The 13,414-nt window shown below is 32.6% G+C and overlaps 2 protein-coding genes across 2 annotated transcripts in view; one reads left to right on the top strand and one right to left on the bottom strand.

Moving 5' to 3' along the window:
* Positions 1-2,011, bottom strand: part of LOC127811318 (flowering time control protein FCA) — a 35,655-nt gene extending 33,644 nt beyond the window's left edge. Inside the window, exons 1-2 of the mRNA XM_052351062.1 lie at positions 1,520-2,011; positions 388-458 (exon numbers count right to left, since the gene is read on the bottom strand). Coding sequence (XP_052207022.1) covers positions 388-458; positions 1,520-1,877 — 429 coding nt within the window. The 5' untranslated portion in view covers positions 1,878-2,011. The remainder of the gene's footprint in view (positions 1-387; positions 459-1,519) is intronic.
* Positions 2,012-12,208: 10,197 nt separating this feature from the next.
* On the top strand, positions 12,209-12,895 carry LOC127811215 (uncharacterized). Its single transcript, XM_052350922.1, has one exon. The coding sequence runs from the start codon at positions 12,209-12,211 to the stop codon at positions 12,893-12,895; it is 687 nt and encodes a 228-aa protein (XP_052206882.1).
* The last annotated feature ends 519 nt before the right edge of the window (positions 12,896-13,414 follow it).

Below are 13,414 nucleotides of genomic sequence, written 5' to 3'. Positions count from 1 at the left end.
CTGAGATGCCCTTTTGAACCTCAGTCCAATTAACTTTAGGTTGGCAGTACGTACAAGCTGAAGAAAAAAAAAAATAAAAGCATGTGTAATTCTGAAGGTGTCCCAAGAGAGTTATAGAAAAATGAAAGAATTGAAAGCAGAAGACAAGTGAAACTAAATACAGAACACGCCACTACCCTATGTTTAGAATGCATATATATCTAAGGCATGTTAAGGTGTTAACAGTTGCCATCTCCAAAAAAATAAGGATAAAACACAGACAAAAATTAAGGCCAATCACAAAACAGTGCACGTGTCTTAATATACATATATATAGCTTCCTAAACAAACTAATAGTAAACCAAATATCCCAAATATACTAATGACTAAACAAGATTCCCAGCTTACATCTTCTTCAGTAGCTGTCTTTGGAACAGATCCAATGAAAAGTTTGGCAAAATTGCCACCATCAAAGCGATCTGAAAAAATTAACATATTAGTATCCTAGGCAAAGAGATACTTGCAGCACATTAACAAAATTGTATAAACAAAAGGAACAAGCAACAATTAGCAAACAACAATAGAACAAGAGCATCAGTTGTAGATTCTAAGTTGACACTATAATGGGTAAGGATCAAAAATTTCCTGCAGTCAACAGATAGAATTGATAGATGACAACAACAATAGCAAGCCTTGATCCCACTGGATGGTTTCAGCTACATGAATTTAGACCTCCATCCATCTCTATCCAGGGCTATATCCTCTACAAGGCCATGGCATCCTATGTTATGTCTAAGGGTTTCTAACCAAGTTCTGTCGCCTTCCTCTCCCTATTTGTTACAAACTTTCTCCACTTCATCCACACACCTCACAAATGTTTCTATCAATTTGTCGATGGCATCCTAGGCACCACTTCAACCTTGTTACCAAAACCAGGATTTATGTTCTCAGATTATGTTGTTTTCTTTATATTATTTGCATTTCATTGATCATGGGCACAAGATATGGAAGATAGACTACTAAAAGTATCACCAAAAATTAAAGAAACACGACATAGCCTTTGAAAAAATGCGAGTCAAGTCATGCTCTACCTCATGAACGAAATAGAGCAATTCTTCCCTCAAAAAGTTGTTTTGGATGTTATTGAGATAGAATTTTCTGCACTGCGATAGCTTACTAGTGCACGTTTTAACTGGATGAAGTAGCGTATATTTATACAATTTGTTCATGGATAATCAAAATGAAGATTTTTCTACAAATATCTATTTATTTTCTTCAAGCTTCCTCCTAAAACTATTAAATTTTGTTTCAAACCATTCGTGTTTTTTTTTTCCTTTTATTATTTCCTTTCCTTAGATCCCCCCACACCCCAAAACCCATAAATCCTAATTCCAAACATATCATAAATGAATTAACAAATTCACAAGTAGTTCACACAAAACGAAATCATTTCACTTGCACCCCGGAAAATATTCTCGATAACTACAAAGTAGTTCAAACTACCAAAAAAAAACGAATTTTAAAAACACTGGAAGAATACCTGGAGACCCTCCTCGGCCAGAGTAGGAGTACCCCCGTTTCTGGCCAGAGAGAGGCGCCTGGTGATTGGAATTAAACCCGCCGCCGTCTGGTGGTCGGAACCCACCATCTCCGACGCCGCCTACTGGTCCGAATCCCCCAGGTCCGCCGCCGCCGCCACCTCCTCCTGCGGGATAACGGGGCGGGCTGTCGAAAGGACGATGTTGATGCCGGTCTCCCCCGCCGCGATAATTGGCAGGGCTACGACGGTGGTGGTGGTTGAAAGGGCCGTCAGAAGAGGAGCGAGGCGGGCCCCTGGAGTGCCTATAGTGGTGGGTGTCTGCGTTGTTACCATAGCGCTCCCCTCTGTGTCTGTCCATTACAGAAACTATTCAAAAGGAAATACAAAATCTGAAAACAACAAAACCCTAACCCTAGACAAGGACTCTCGAAACAGAGAGAGAGAGAGAGAGAGATTGGGGGTGAGGAAAGACGAGAGTGCAGTGCCGCCTGCTATAATAAATTATAAATTATATGTCCGTATGGCCGACTGGGTGAATTATGAATGGACGTAATAATTCTTAAATTACACACTAATTAAGTTTAATTAAAAGTTAGAATAAATTTCATATACTATTTATAAGTTTGTTTAAAATACGTCGATTGTTAAAAGTGTTTTTAAAAATAATATTGATGTCTCTTGACCGTGCAACGCTCTCAACAGATACCTTCTTGTTGTTAAGTAACAATTATTAATTTTATTAAAATTTTTATAATACTTTTTCTTTCTACTATCTTATAAAATTACAAAAAAAATAAAACACTAAATCAAAATACCATTAATAAACCCATCAGTGACGATTCATGAGAGAAATAAAAGGGGAAACTGAAATCTAGAGAGAATGAGAGAGACAAATTTAACAATTACGTATTTTGCATTCTCTTCAACTAGATTAGACAATGTAAGTAAATTTACCTACCAAAATCTTCACTATATCTCGCAAAGCTGTACTATCACCAATTTGAGCTCAAATGTCAAATGGGTTTGAACCCTTAAAAAACCAAAATTTATATGGGTTTTAAATAATCCATATATGGTTACGGATTATTCAAAAACTCAAATTTCAAAAGTTTAGAGAAAAGAATCTTCAAGCAACTAATAACCGCTTGGCAAATATAACTAGCAAGGTTGTACTTTGAAAATGGATATTTGGAGATAGTAAGGACAAAGCTATTAAGGTTGATTGAACTTTAAACCCAACAATTAATAGGTTCAAAGCTTCACACACCGAAAAAATGTAAAAGTAATAAAAAAAATGCCAACAACTTCAATTTATTAAAGGGCATCGGTGATGTGAAAAATAATGATGTTATGTCTAAAAAAGTGGGCCCATAATCAAGAATAGCACAAACCTAATGAAAATGGCCCAAAGGCCTATTTAAAGAAGAAATTTATACATAAAAAAAAAATCATAGATATAAAAAGTCATTGAATGATTGAGATCAAGTAACCAAGAGATATTAACTAAGAGATCGAGACTAAGTGACGAAGAGAAATTAGCTAAGTGACATCACTCGAGACCAAACGATTAAAACTAAGAAACAAGTCGAGTGACCTCATCTAAAGACCTTTCCCTCGAGGCCTTTAAGAGACTTTATTGAGAATTCATTAGTCATTTGCCTATTACTATTTTGAGAGACTTTCGCAGGCTATTTAGACTTAGAAGTCTCTCTTCCAATCTTGCGAAAGACCATTTCAAGACATTACAAGTCCCAAGAGACTTGATCTCCAAATATTATTAACACATAACTATAAAGGACGAAATCAATTATTTATTTGACATGCTTGTCTACAAACTCGGGAGAAACCTCGAGATGTATGGCAGATATTGGGGATTTTTCTTCACTTGTTAGTCTTCTCCTCTTTTAGAAGTATGAAATTTATCCTTTAGTAAATATACGATCACTACTTTGTTAAGACTATAATTGTACTTGCTTTTTGTATTTTACACTTCGGTCACAATACTGGTTTAAGCAACTAAGGGTCCACACAGGAGACCCACCCATGCCCTTAATTGATTTAATTCTCTACATGTCTCATAAGGACTACACTTGAGACACTTTCACGCTATAAACATATTTATTGTTGTATATTAGTAATAACAAATGCGAAAATAAAATATAGGAATGAATAGATAAAAGTGAAAAATAGATCGCAGATAAGAGATAAAAAAAGATAACATCTTAAATATAAGGTCAAACTAGTCAATTTACTTGGTCTTTAAATGATAGTAACGGTAGATATTATTTAAAAAAAAAACAAAAATTATTAGTGTAATTTAAACAAACTTTATAAAGAATATATGCAAAGCTAACCTAAAAGTTAATGGGTTCATCCTACAAAAATTTTCATAATTATACTCAATTGATCAACAAATCAAACCTTGAGGGTTATTGTTTTTTTATAAAATAAATCAAAGAATTAGGACAATTATTATTGAAATTGTGTACTATCACTTGAAACTATTTATTTTATTGAATTAATGACCTTATTACTCATTGGATCATAGGCAAAAGGCATTAAAAGATATTAAAAAAAAAAGACCTAAAAGCCGAAAATAATTATTTGGGCTAAAGTGTGTAAATTTTCCCATAAATCAAAGAGATCTTGTATAACGTGCAAATTAGATAACTCTGACATTTAAAAATCCATCAAAAGATTATACGAAAGGGATAAACAATTGTCCATTAAGAATCTTAAAATGATTTTAGAATATGGGGATAAATATTATCTATAAGAATTTTAATGCTAATAGGATTAAAAAATGTCAACATAGATCTTATTTGTAAAAATTATAATTATAACATGATTAAGAAATGTCAAGATAGACGTTATTTATGAGAATCATAATTTCAGACTACTTAGGATTACTCCATACCCTTTGTAAATAAACATACATTCATTCTAAAAAAATGTACGTCCCTAATACTAATTTTAATACAATCTTCATTATTTTTAATATTTGACTTGAGTATCAGAGTGTTTGGGTGGGGACCTTCCCACACCCTCTAACTATTTTCTTTATTGTAGGCTTAGGCGGCTTGACGACGATGTTTCCTTTCAAATAATTTTATTGTTGTATATTAGCAATAACAATTGACGTCATCTGTATGAAATATTCAAAAAGCCTAAGAATATTTGAATGGCTCTCACATAATCTCAAATCACTGGAAGCCGAATCAAATTAGTTGAAAGAAAAAAGATTGCACAAAGAAAGCAAACAACAAAAATGCAGTAGGATTCAAAATTAAGGAGGTCGCAGATTCACAAATCAACTATATAATCTATATAATAAGGGATGATGAGTTTTGAAATTGAGAGACAAATGTGAGGGAGACATTTTTTGATAGTTGAGATGAGTTTTAATTTTTCATCTATGGCTAAGATTAGGTATGTTCCCCCCCCCCCCAAAAAAAAAAAAAAAACTATCCCATCCCATTCACTTCTCTTATGTCCTGCCCCTCCCATTCTCTCTCTCTCTCAAAGCGCCAAACCCATTGCTTGTCCCTCTGCCTGTATCCCTCCCCCTCTCATTCTCTCTCTTTCTCTATCTCCCTTGCCCCTGCGGCCGCTCGGACTGCCATCGCCCCTGCAGCCGCTCACACCGATCATTGCCCCCACCCGGCCACAGTGCAGCTTGCCTCGCCGTCCCCGTCACCCCCTGCCAACACCACATATATGTGTATGTATTTCTGTGTATGTATGTAATGTACGCCAGAAATGATGGTGTTCGTTGTTTACATACATATAAATATATTTTGTGTGTTTGCTGCTCATGATTAGATTGTGAAGGAAATAGTCAAATTTTATATGTATGTATGCCCTTTGGAATCTAATGTTTGCAAATGTTTAATGTTTGGAATCTAATGTTTGCAAATCTATGTATACATTTCTGTTTGTTGTTCTTTGTTTAATGTTTATGTATGCACAAAAGTAATATAATGTTTCCTGTTTAATGTTTGCTGCTCATTCGAGTTACATTTGGAATCTAATGTTTAATGTTTGCAATATAATGTTTACTCATTCCAAATGGAACCTAATGTTTGCTTCTCTCTCTTTCTTTAATGTTTAATGTTTTTTGTTATATATATATATATATGCAAGATCTTAATGTTTAATCCATTTGACAAAAACGCTCCCATCTCAAATGAACTCCATTTGCATTAATGTTTAATGTAAGATTTATTTCCTTCTGCTTCCCACTCCACTTCCCATCTCACTTTATTTTAACTTTTTCCCTCTTTTCACGCATTTTCGCAAAGATTTCTTTCACATAATTCTTAATGCAAGATCTTAATGTTTAATCCATTTGCGGATAATGTTTAATCCATATGGATTAACAAAAATGCATATATATAGCGTTTCTGTCAAATGTTTGACAGAAATCTTAATGAGTGTTTCTGTCAAATTTTTAATTAATGAGTGTTTCTCTCTTTATTTGAGTGTTTCTGTCAAATGAAGTTAGATGGGAGCGTTTCTATCAAATGGAGTTCGTTTCTGTGTATGTATTTCTATCAAATGGTTTCTGTCAAGATCTTAATGGGCATTTCTATCAAATGGTGTTTGTTTGTTGCTCCATTTATGTATATATTAATCCTTTTTCACTTAAATGTATATAGACAATGAGCAGCAAACAAATACATGTTTGAGTTCTGTGCATTTTTGTGTATGTTTTTAAATGAGCAACAAAAGATGCTCTATTGTTAATTAAAAATTTAATTTATGTAGCACATATATGTGTATGTAGCAAAAGATGCTGTGTATATACATGGGCGTCGAAAGATGCTTCATGGGCGGCAAGTTTTTAAAATTTTTAATTAACTATTGATTATGTGCATGCATAAACATTAAACAGTTATGAGCAAACTAATGTGTATGTGTATGCATAAAAGCAGACTTATGTGTATACACAAAATGTTTAGAAGCAATTAAAACATTATGGACTACACTACATGTTTATGTATGCACAAATGCTCACGTTTAAAATATTTTTTAATTTTTAGTTTGGAATCTAATATTAAGTATTCTAAATATCAATTTTTAAAAAAATTATGGATTACAACATTTGAAATTTTTTAAATAAAAAAAAAAAAAACCAACAGTGTAAATCATAAATGATTTAATTTCAAAAGAAATAAAAACTTCTTTTTTGAATGATGATGAAAGGCGATTTTTACTATCAAAGTTTAAATCGAAATTGGTTACTCAAAAAGAATTCATTTATTTGTGTTATATTTTTATTTTATTAATTTTATTTTTTATTTTATTATAATAAAATCTTTTTTAATTAAAATAACATAAAAAAAACGTGTTCCCCGACCAAGAGTTCCTGACTCATGGGGGTCGGGGAACACAAAGGTTCCCGACCACTCGCGGTAAAAAAACCCAAGATTCTTCGATCTCGAATCAGAGTTTCTTCCATTGATGGTCGTGGCCATGGCGGCTGGCAGCGAGCAATGGTTGCCATGGCCCCAACCATGTGTGTTCGTATATATATAGAAATGTGTGTGTGAAATAATTATTCATTATTATTTATAAAATGACTTTGTTATCTATTGAAATTTATTTTTTGTGCCTAAATTTATGTTTGGACTTTTCAAGTGATAATTATTCATACCAGGTTTTGATTTTGATTTTAATTTCATTTATATAAAAGTGAAGTCAGTTAGGAAAGATAAGAGTTCAAATTTGGACAATTGTTGTGCTCCAGTTTTAATTTTATCATTTTAAGGTGATTATTAAAATACATCTTGATTATGACCCGTTAAGTATTTTTTATCCATGGCAGTTATTTATTTAAATAAAATATTTAATTTTATTATTTAATTTGGTAGCAACTGATTTGGAAATAATATGACATTGCCAATTAAATCCATGTTAACTATTTAGTATTGCTAATTTTTTATTTTTTGGTGTCTAAAATTATATAACCAAACATTTTTCGGTTGAAGTATAACCGACAATATCACTATTTTTGGTCAAGTAATTTTTTTTTTCTTCATATAATTTTAAGTACCTCTCTTATAATGTAAGGCCTATTTTTTTTTAAAAAAAAAATTATCATATATAATTTTCTTCTAATATAATATTTTTTTTCTCGTACTTTATAGATGGATGGAGACTTACACCTAACCATAATACCAATTCCGTTTACTAATTTTTTTATTTATGTGTATAAAATTTTATTTATCACTCTAACGTGTTTGTATGTATAGGTTCGATTTCTTCAAAAAAAAAAATATTAATGTTGATATTCGCGATGAGCATGACCTTAATACTATTCATATTCGTGAGGTAAGGATATACATTTTCTTATCATTTTAAAAATAATTTATAAATATATTCTACTTATTTTTTATTGTAGGCAAAGGAAAAAGAAAAGGCTATCCCTTCTAGCAAAAGAAAGAAAAATGCACATCATGTGGTATGGTTTCTCAATAAGTTTTAAAAGTTTCTTTTTTGAATATTGTCATATAAATTTTTGTAGGAATTACATAGTGTCATGTACTCTTTTTTATGTACATTTTTAAAAAGTTTCTTTTCAAATATTTATTCAAAATTCTTTTTATTGAATGTGGAATGTTTTTCTAAAATATGTTAAAGTAAGCATTAATTTGAATTTTCAATATGTTTGTTTATTAAAAAGAGAAGCAAACGAATAAGAGAAGAAAATATATAAGAAAAAAAAAAAAGGAAACTACATAATATAGTTTTTTTAATTTTTTATTTTTCTTATAAAAAGTTTTTAAGAAAAGAACATGAAGAATAAAAGGGAAAGTGGAAAACATCACACGCTAAAAAGATGGGTAGTGTCTTTAAACCAACAAGTGCATACTCCTAAAATATTCTCATTATAGGCACACAATGATAATATGTTATCAAAAGCTGCATTGGCCCAACGTGCACGACGAGAACGTGAAAAAAATCAAAAGTCATATTCTGTATACCAATTGGGACAACACCTGCAACGAGAACGAGAAAGATCAAAGGAATGTATTAACCCAAAACAATCTTTTTTAACACCAATTCGTCACGATCTCACTTGCCTGAAGTGGGAAACAATAACTGAAGATTCTTATTCGGCACAAAAATGAATAATGGTTACCCATCATTCTACATGTTCATTTTCTATGCCAATCACATCTTTAGCTCCGCAAAGGAATCGGTAAACTACTGTGTATAATCTTGAAATACATACTTTTACTCATACCATTTTGTTTTACAAATTTTTATTTATACACAATATTCATAGGTCTACTCTTATAATTCAATTTCTTCAAGAAGATTTATGTATTGATGATGAATTAGAAGATATGCCTATGAGTACATCAATTGACGTTCGGGTATACAAAGATTCTTGCTGCCATTATCTTAGTAAGATGAATGTATTATGTCCTTATTGTTTAGCCTTACATTGGATGGATGAAAAATTGACAAAATCATCTATGAAACGTCCCTTATTCGGAACTTGTTTGGAAGGAAATGTTAGGCTACATTTACTTATTACACTCCCTCCACCACTTCAGGCGTTGTATGATGGGAATAATGATCAATCAAAATCCTTTCGAAGTTATACTCGAGTGTACAACGCAACCAATGATTTTACGAGTCTTGGTGCTACATTAGATCCTAAAGTACTCAGTGGAAGGGGCCCTATATCATTCATAATTCATGAAGAATTGCGACATCGAACAGGATCACTACAACCACAACCAAGGCAGGATGCGAGTTATACTCAACTGCATATTTATGACCCTGATTCAGTTTTAGAAATTCGTAATCATATAAATCCTATCTTGAGAAGGGATGTTCTCAAAATTATTCAGGATAGTTTGTTATAAGTCAATGCATTTGTAGATAAATTTCGCCAGGCTCATGTCATTTTACATCAATTAGACTCGGTAGGACACAATCTATCTGCTCATCTTTATTACAATTCAAAAACTGATCGACATCGGTATAACCTACCAACTGCAGATGAGATTGTGATTGTAATACCGAGTGATGGAACAGAGGCAAGTGGAATGAGAAATATTATCTTACATTTTTGAGAAAATAATGAGTTGATGCAAATTAATGAATGTCACCCAGCATATTTGCCATTACATTATGTTCTATTATTTCCATATGGTGAACTTGGATAGGAACCTGAATTGAAATTGTGGAATGTTCAGTATGATCGACCTTCAACTGATCGATTTACTCAAATGAATTTTTATAGTTATCGTTTGTTTGAACGACCCACAGATTATTCAATAATTTTGAGAGATGGAAAATTATTTCAAGAGTTTTTGGTAGATGCTTGGGCTGCAACTGAGCAAAATCGATTGACATACTACAAGCTTAATCAAGGGAAACTTCGGGCTGAGCTGTACCAAGAGTTGTCGGATATGGATCCAGATTATATGAGACTTAGTCAAATTGGTCAAAGGTTTATTTTGCCATCTTCATTTACTGGTAGTCCAAGACATATGTTTGAAAATTTTCAAGATTCAATGGCTATCACGCGATACAATCAACACCCAGATATTTTTCTGACCATGACTGCAAATCCCAGTTAACCAGAAATTACTTTAGCATTATTATCACATCAAAAACATATTGATCGTCCTGATTTAATTGCCCGTGTTTTTGAGTTGAAGAGAAAATATTTGATGAAGGTGATAGAAACAAATAAGGTGTTTGGAAATAAAGTTGCATATGTTTTTACAATTGAATTTAAAAAACGAGGCCTCCCTCATATGCATGCACTTTTATTTCTTAAGGGTCCAGACAAAATTCGATGCTTAAGTAAACAAATTAGTCTATACAGAATTTTCAGACCCAAAAGATGATCCTATTCTTTTTAAAACTATCAAATGTTGTATGGTACATAGACCGCGTGGTGCTCGAAATCCGCAAGCACCATGTATGGAAAATGGTAGATGCACTAAGAGATACCCTCAAGTTTTTACAAAAACAACAACTATGGATCAAGATGGATACCCTATCTATCGTCGTCGCAATAATGGTCAAGTACATACTGTGAGAGGGTAAGAAGTTGATAAGAGGGATGTCGTACCATACAATGCATATCTTTCTAAATTTTTCAACTGTCATATAAATGTGGAAGTTTGTGCCGGGATGAGATGTGTTAAGTATACACATAAGTACATTTATAAGGGTTATGATCGTATAACGATGGTGTTAGGAATGATAAATGAGATTCAACAATATCTCGATGCAAGGTATATTGGACCTCCAGAAGCTGCTTGGCGAATATTTGGTCATCATTTGCATGCAGAGATGCCAACAATTGTACGATTGACACTTCATTTACTTGGAATGCATCGCGTTGTTTTTAACCCAGAAGAGTCATTAGAAACGATTTAATCTAGAGTTGGTCAACAAATGTCAACTTTTACTGGCTTATTTGCATATTGTGCTGGCAGTGAAGATGAATGTCCATTCACTTATCAAGAATTTCTATAGCATTATGTTTGGCTTAAGTAGGAAAAGAGATGGAAATCAGGAGAAAGGGGATTTGCAATTGGTAGAATGTATTTTGCCAGCCCTAATTGTGGTGAAAGATTTTATCTGCGTTTGTTACTAACCGTTGTCAAAGGACCAAAGTCGTTTTAGTCTTTATGCACGGTCGATAATGTTGTGCATGATACATTTAAATTAGCATGTGTTGCAAGGGGGCTTTTAAAAGATGATGAAGAATGGATACAATGCTTGAAAGAGGATGTAATTATGAAAACTGGATATCAATTAAGGAGATTGTTTAGTATTATTCTCACCCAGTGTTCTCCACTAAATCTATGTGCATTATGGAATCAATTCTCAAAGCATATATGTGATGATCTTGCACATAAGATTCGTACATTATTTGCCATTTCTAACCCAACTGAGGCTCAAATTAAATATTATGGTCTCCATCTTTTGAATCAAATGCTTCATGAATTAGGCAAAAGTTTAATTGACTTCCCACTCATGCCACAACCTACTACAAATTGGAGTGCAGTAGTTGGTAATCAATTGATATTCGAACATCGAAAACTATAGAGTGAGGCACAATAGGTAGATTCACAAATTTCTATTGATTGTCTCAACAATGGATAATAGAATGCTTATAACACAATCACTTCTTCAGTTTTTCAAAATAAATGAGTTATTTTCTTTTTGAATGGGGGTGCTAGAACAGGGAAACATTTTTGTACAATACGATAGTATTAAAATGTCGCAACCTTGGGCATATCGTTATTACTATGGCTTCATCTAGAATTGCATCATTGTTGCTAGTTGGAGGTCGCACTGCACATTTAATATTTTCCATCCCATTAGATGTGTTAGAAAATTCAAATTGTGGGCTTAGCAAACAATCATTACAAGTTGAGTTATTTAGAGAAACAAAACTTATAATTTAGGATGAAGTTTCGATGCAACATAGACATTGTGTTGAGGCGGTTGATCGTACATTGAGGGATGTTTGTGGTAGTGAAAAGCCATTTGGGAGTATTACTATTGTTCTTAGTGGAGACATTCGACAAATCTTACCAGTTATACCCAAAGGAGTTCGTGAGCAAATTGTGAATGCATCATTAAGACACTCTGTTCTATGGAAGTATATACATATCTTAACTTTGGATTTGAATATGCGCTTGAATCATGAAGGCCGTGAAAATGCTAATAGAGACGTCAATCCCAACATTTTTAACTGAACGCACAATTCTGTCTGCGCGTAACGATGATGTTAGTGACATCAATGCTACTGCATTGAATATCTTTCCAGGGAGATTATATACTTATCTTGCAGCAAATAAAATGTCTGAAGATAATGAAATCGATCATATCATTACAAATAGATATCCTAATGAATATTTAAATTTATTGGATCCTCCTAGGTTGCCAACTTTTAAGTTAGAGTTGAAGGTGGACTGTCCTATAATATTTTTGAGAAACATTGCACTGAAAGATGGACTATGTAATGGTACAAGATTGATGGTTACTAGGTGCAACACTCGCATAATTGAAGATCAAATTTTAACTGGAGAAAAGTTTAGCAATTTGGCATTCATACCAAGGATATCATTGGCACCATCTTCTTCAGAAATGCCTTTCCAAATGACAAGACGTCAATTTCCAGTCCGATTAGCATATGCCTTGACCATTAATAAATCTCAAAGACAATTTGTGAAATCTGTTGGGGTTGATTTGCGCATACCAGTGTTTAGCAATTGGCAATTATATGTGGCATTGTCCAGATGTACATCAGTTGATCGTATAAGTATTCTGATCCCTAAAGATTGTTTGGATTCTACTACAAATATTGTTTATCCTGAAGTGTTGTTATAGTATTCAGAAGGTAACCATATAGATTTATTATTTCTATTGATTATATAACTTTTTTTAAAATTTAAATTTAATAATAATTTGAAATATGAACTTCTGTAGGATTGGATTGAAAAATATATGGAGCTTAAAAGGAGAAATACAACTACCTTGCTTCGATGGGGATGTAATAAGGTAATTTCAATCTCAAAGTATATTTTAATATGTATATTTACAACAAATTTACTAATCTATATTTTTTTTGTTTCACAAATTACCAGATTATTGTGCATATTCCTCATTGGAGATACATACAAGTTGATACAAAGACTTTTTGGAAAGTAATGAGGAGGAAGTTCGGGCAAACACATGTTTGAAGACATATTATTAACACATTTTTTTGTAAATTATACATATTTTGTAAAGTTTTAACCCACTTTTTGTAAAATTTTAACCCACTTTTTTTGTGAATAATAATATAATGTTTATTTTTCTTATGTAATTATAATTTGATTGGCAGCAGTAGCACTAATTGGTGTGCAT

The sequence above is a fragment of the Diospyros lotus genome, chromosome 10, assembly GCF_014633365.1.
Source record: "Diospyros lotus cultivar Yz01 chromosome 10, ASM1463336v1, whole genome shotgun sequence".
NCBI classification, from domain to species: Eukaryota; Viridiplantae; Streptophyta; class Magnoliopsida; order Ericales; family Ebenaceae; genus Diospyros; species Diospyros lotus.
The sequence above is the reverse complement of the archived record's forward strand: the minus strand, read 5'-3'. Positions and strand labels throughout refer to the sequence as shown.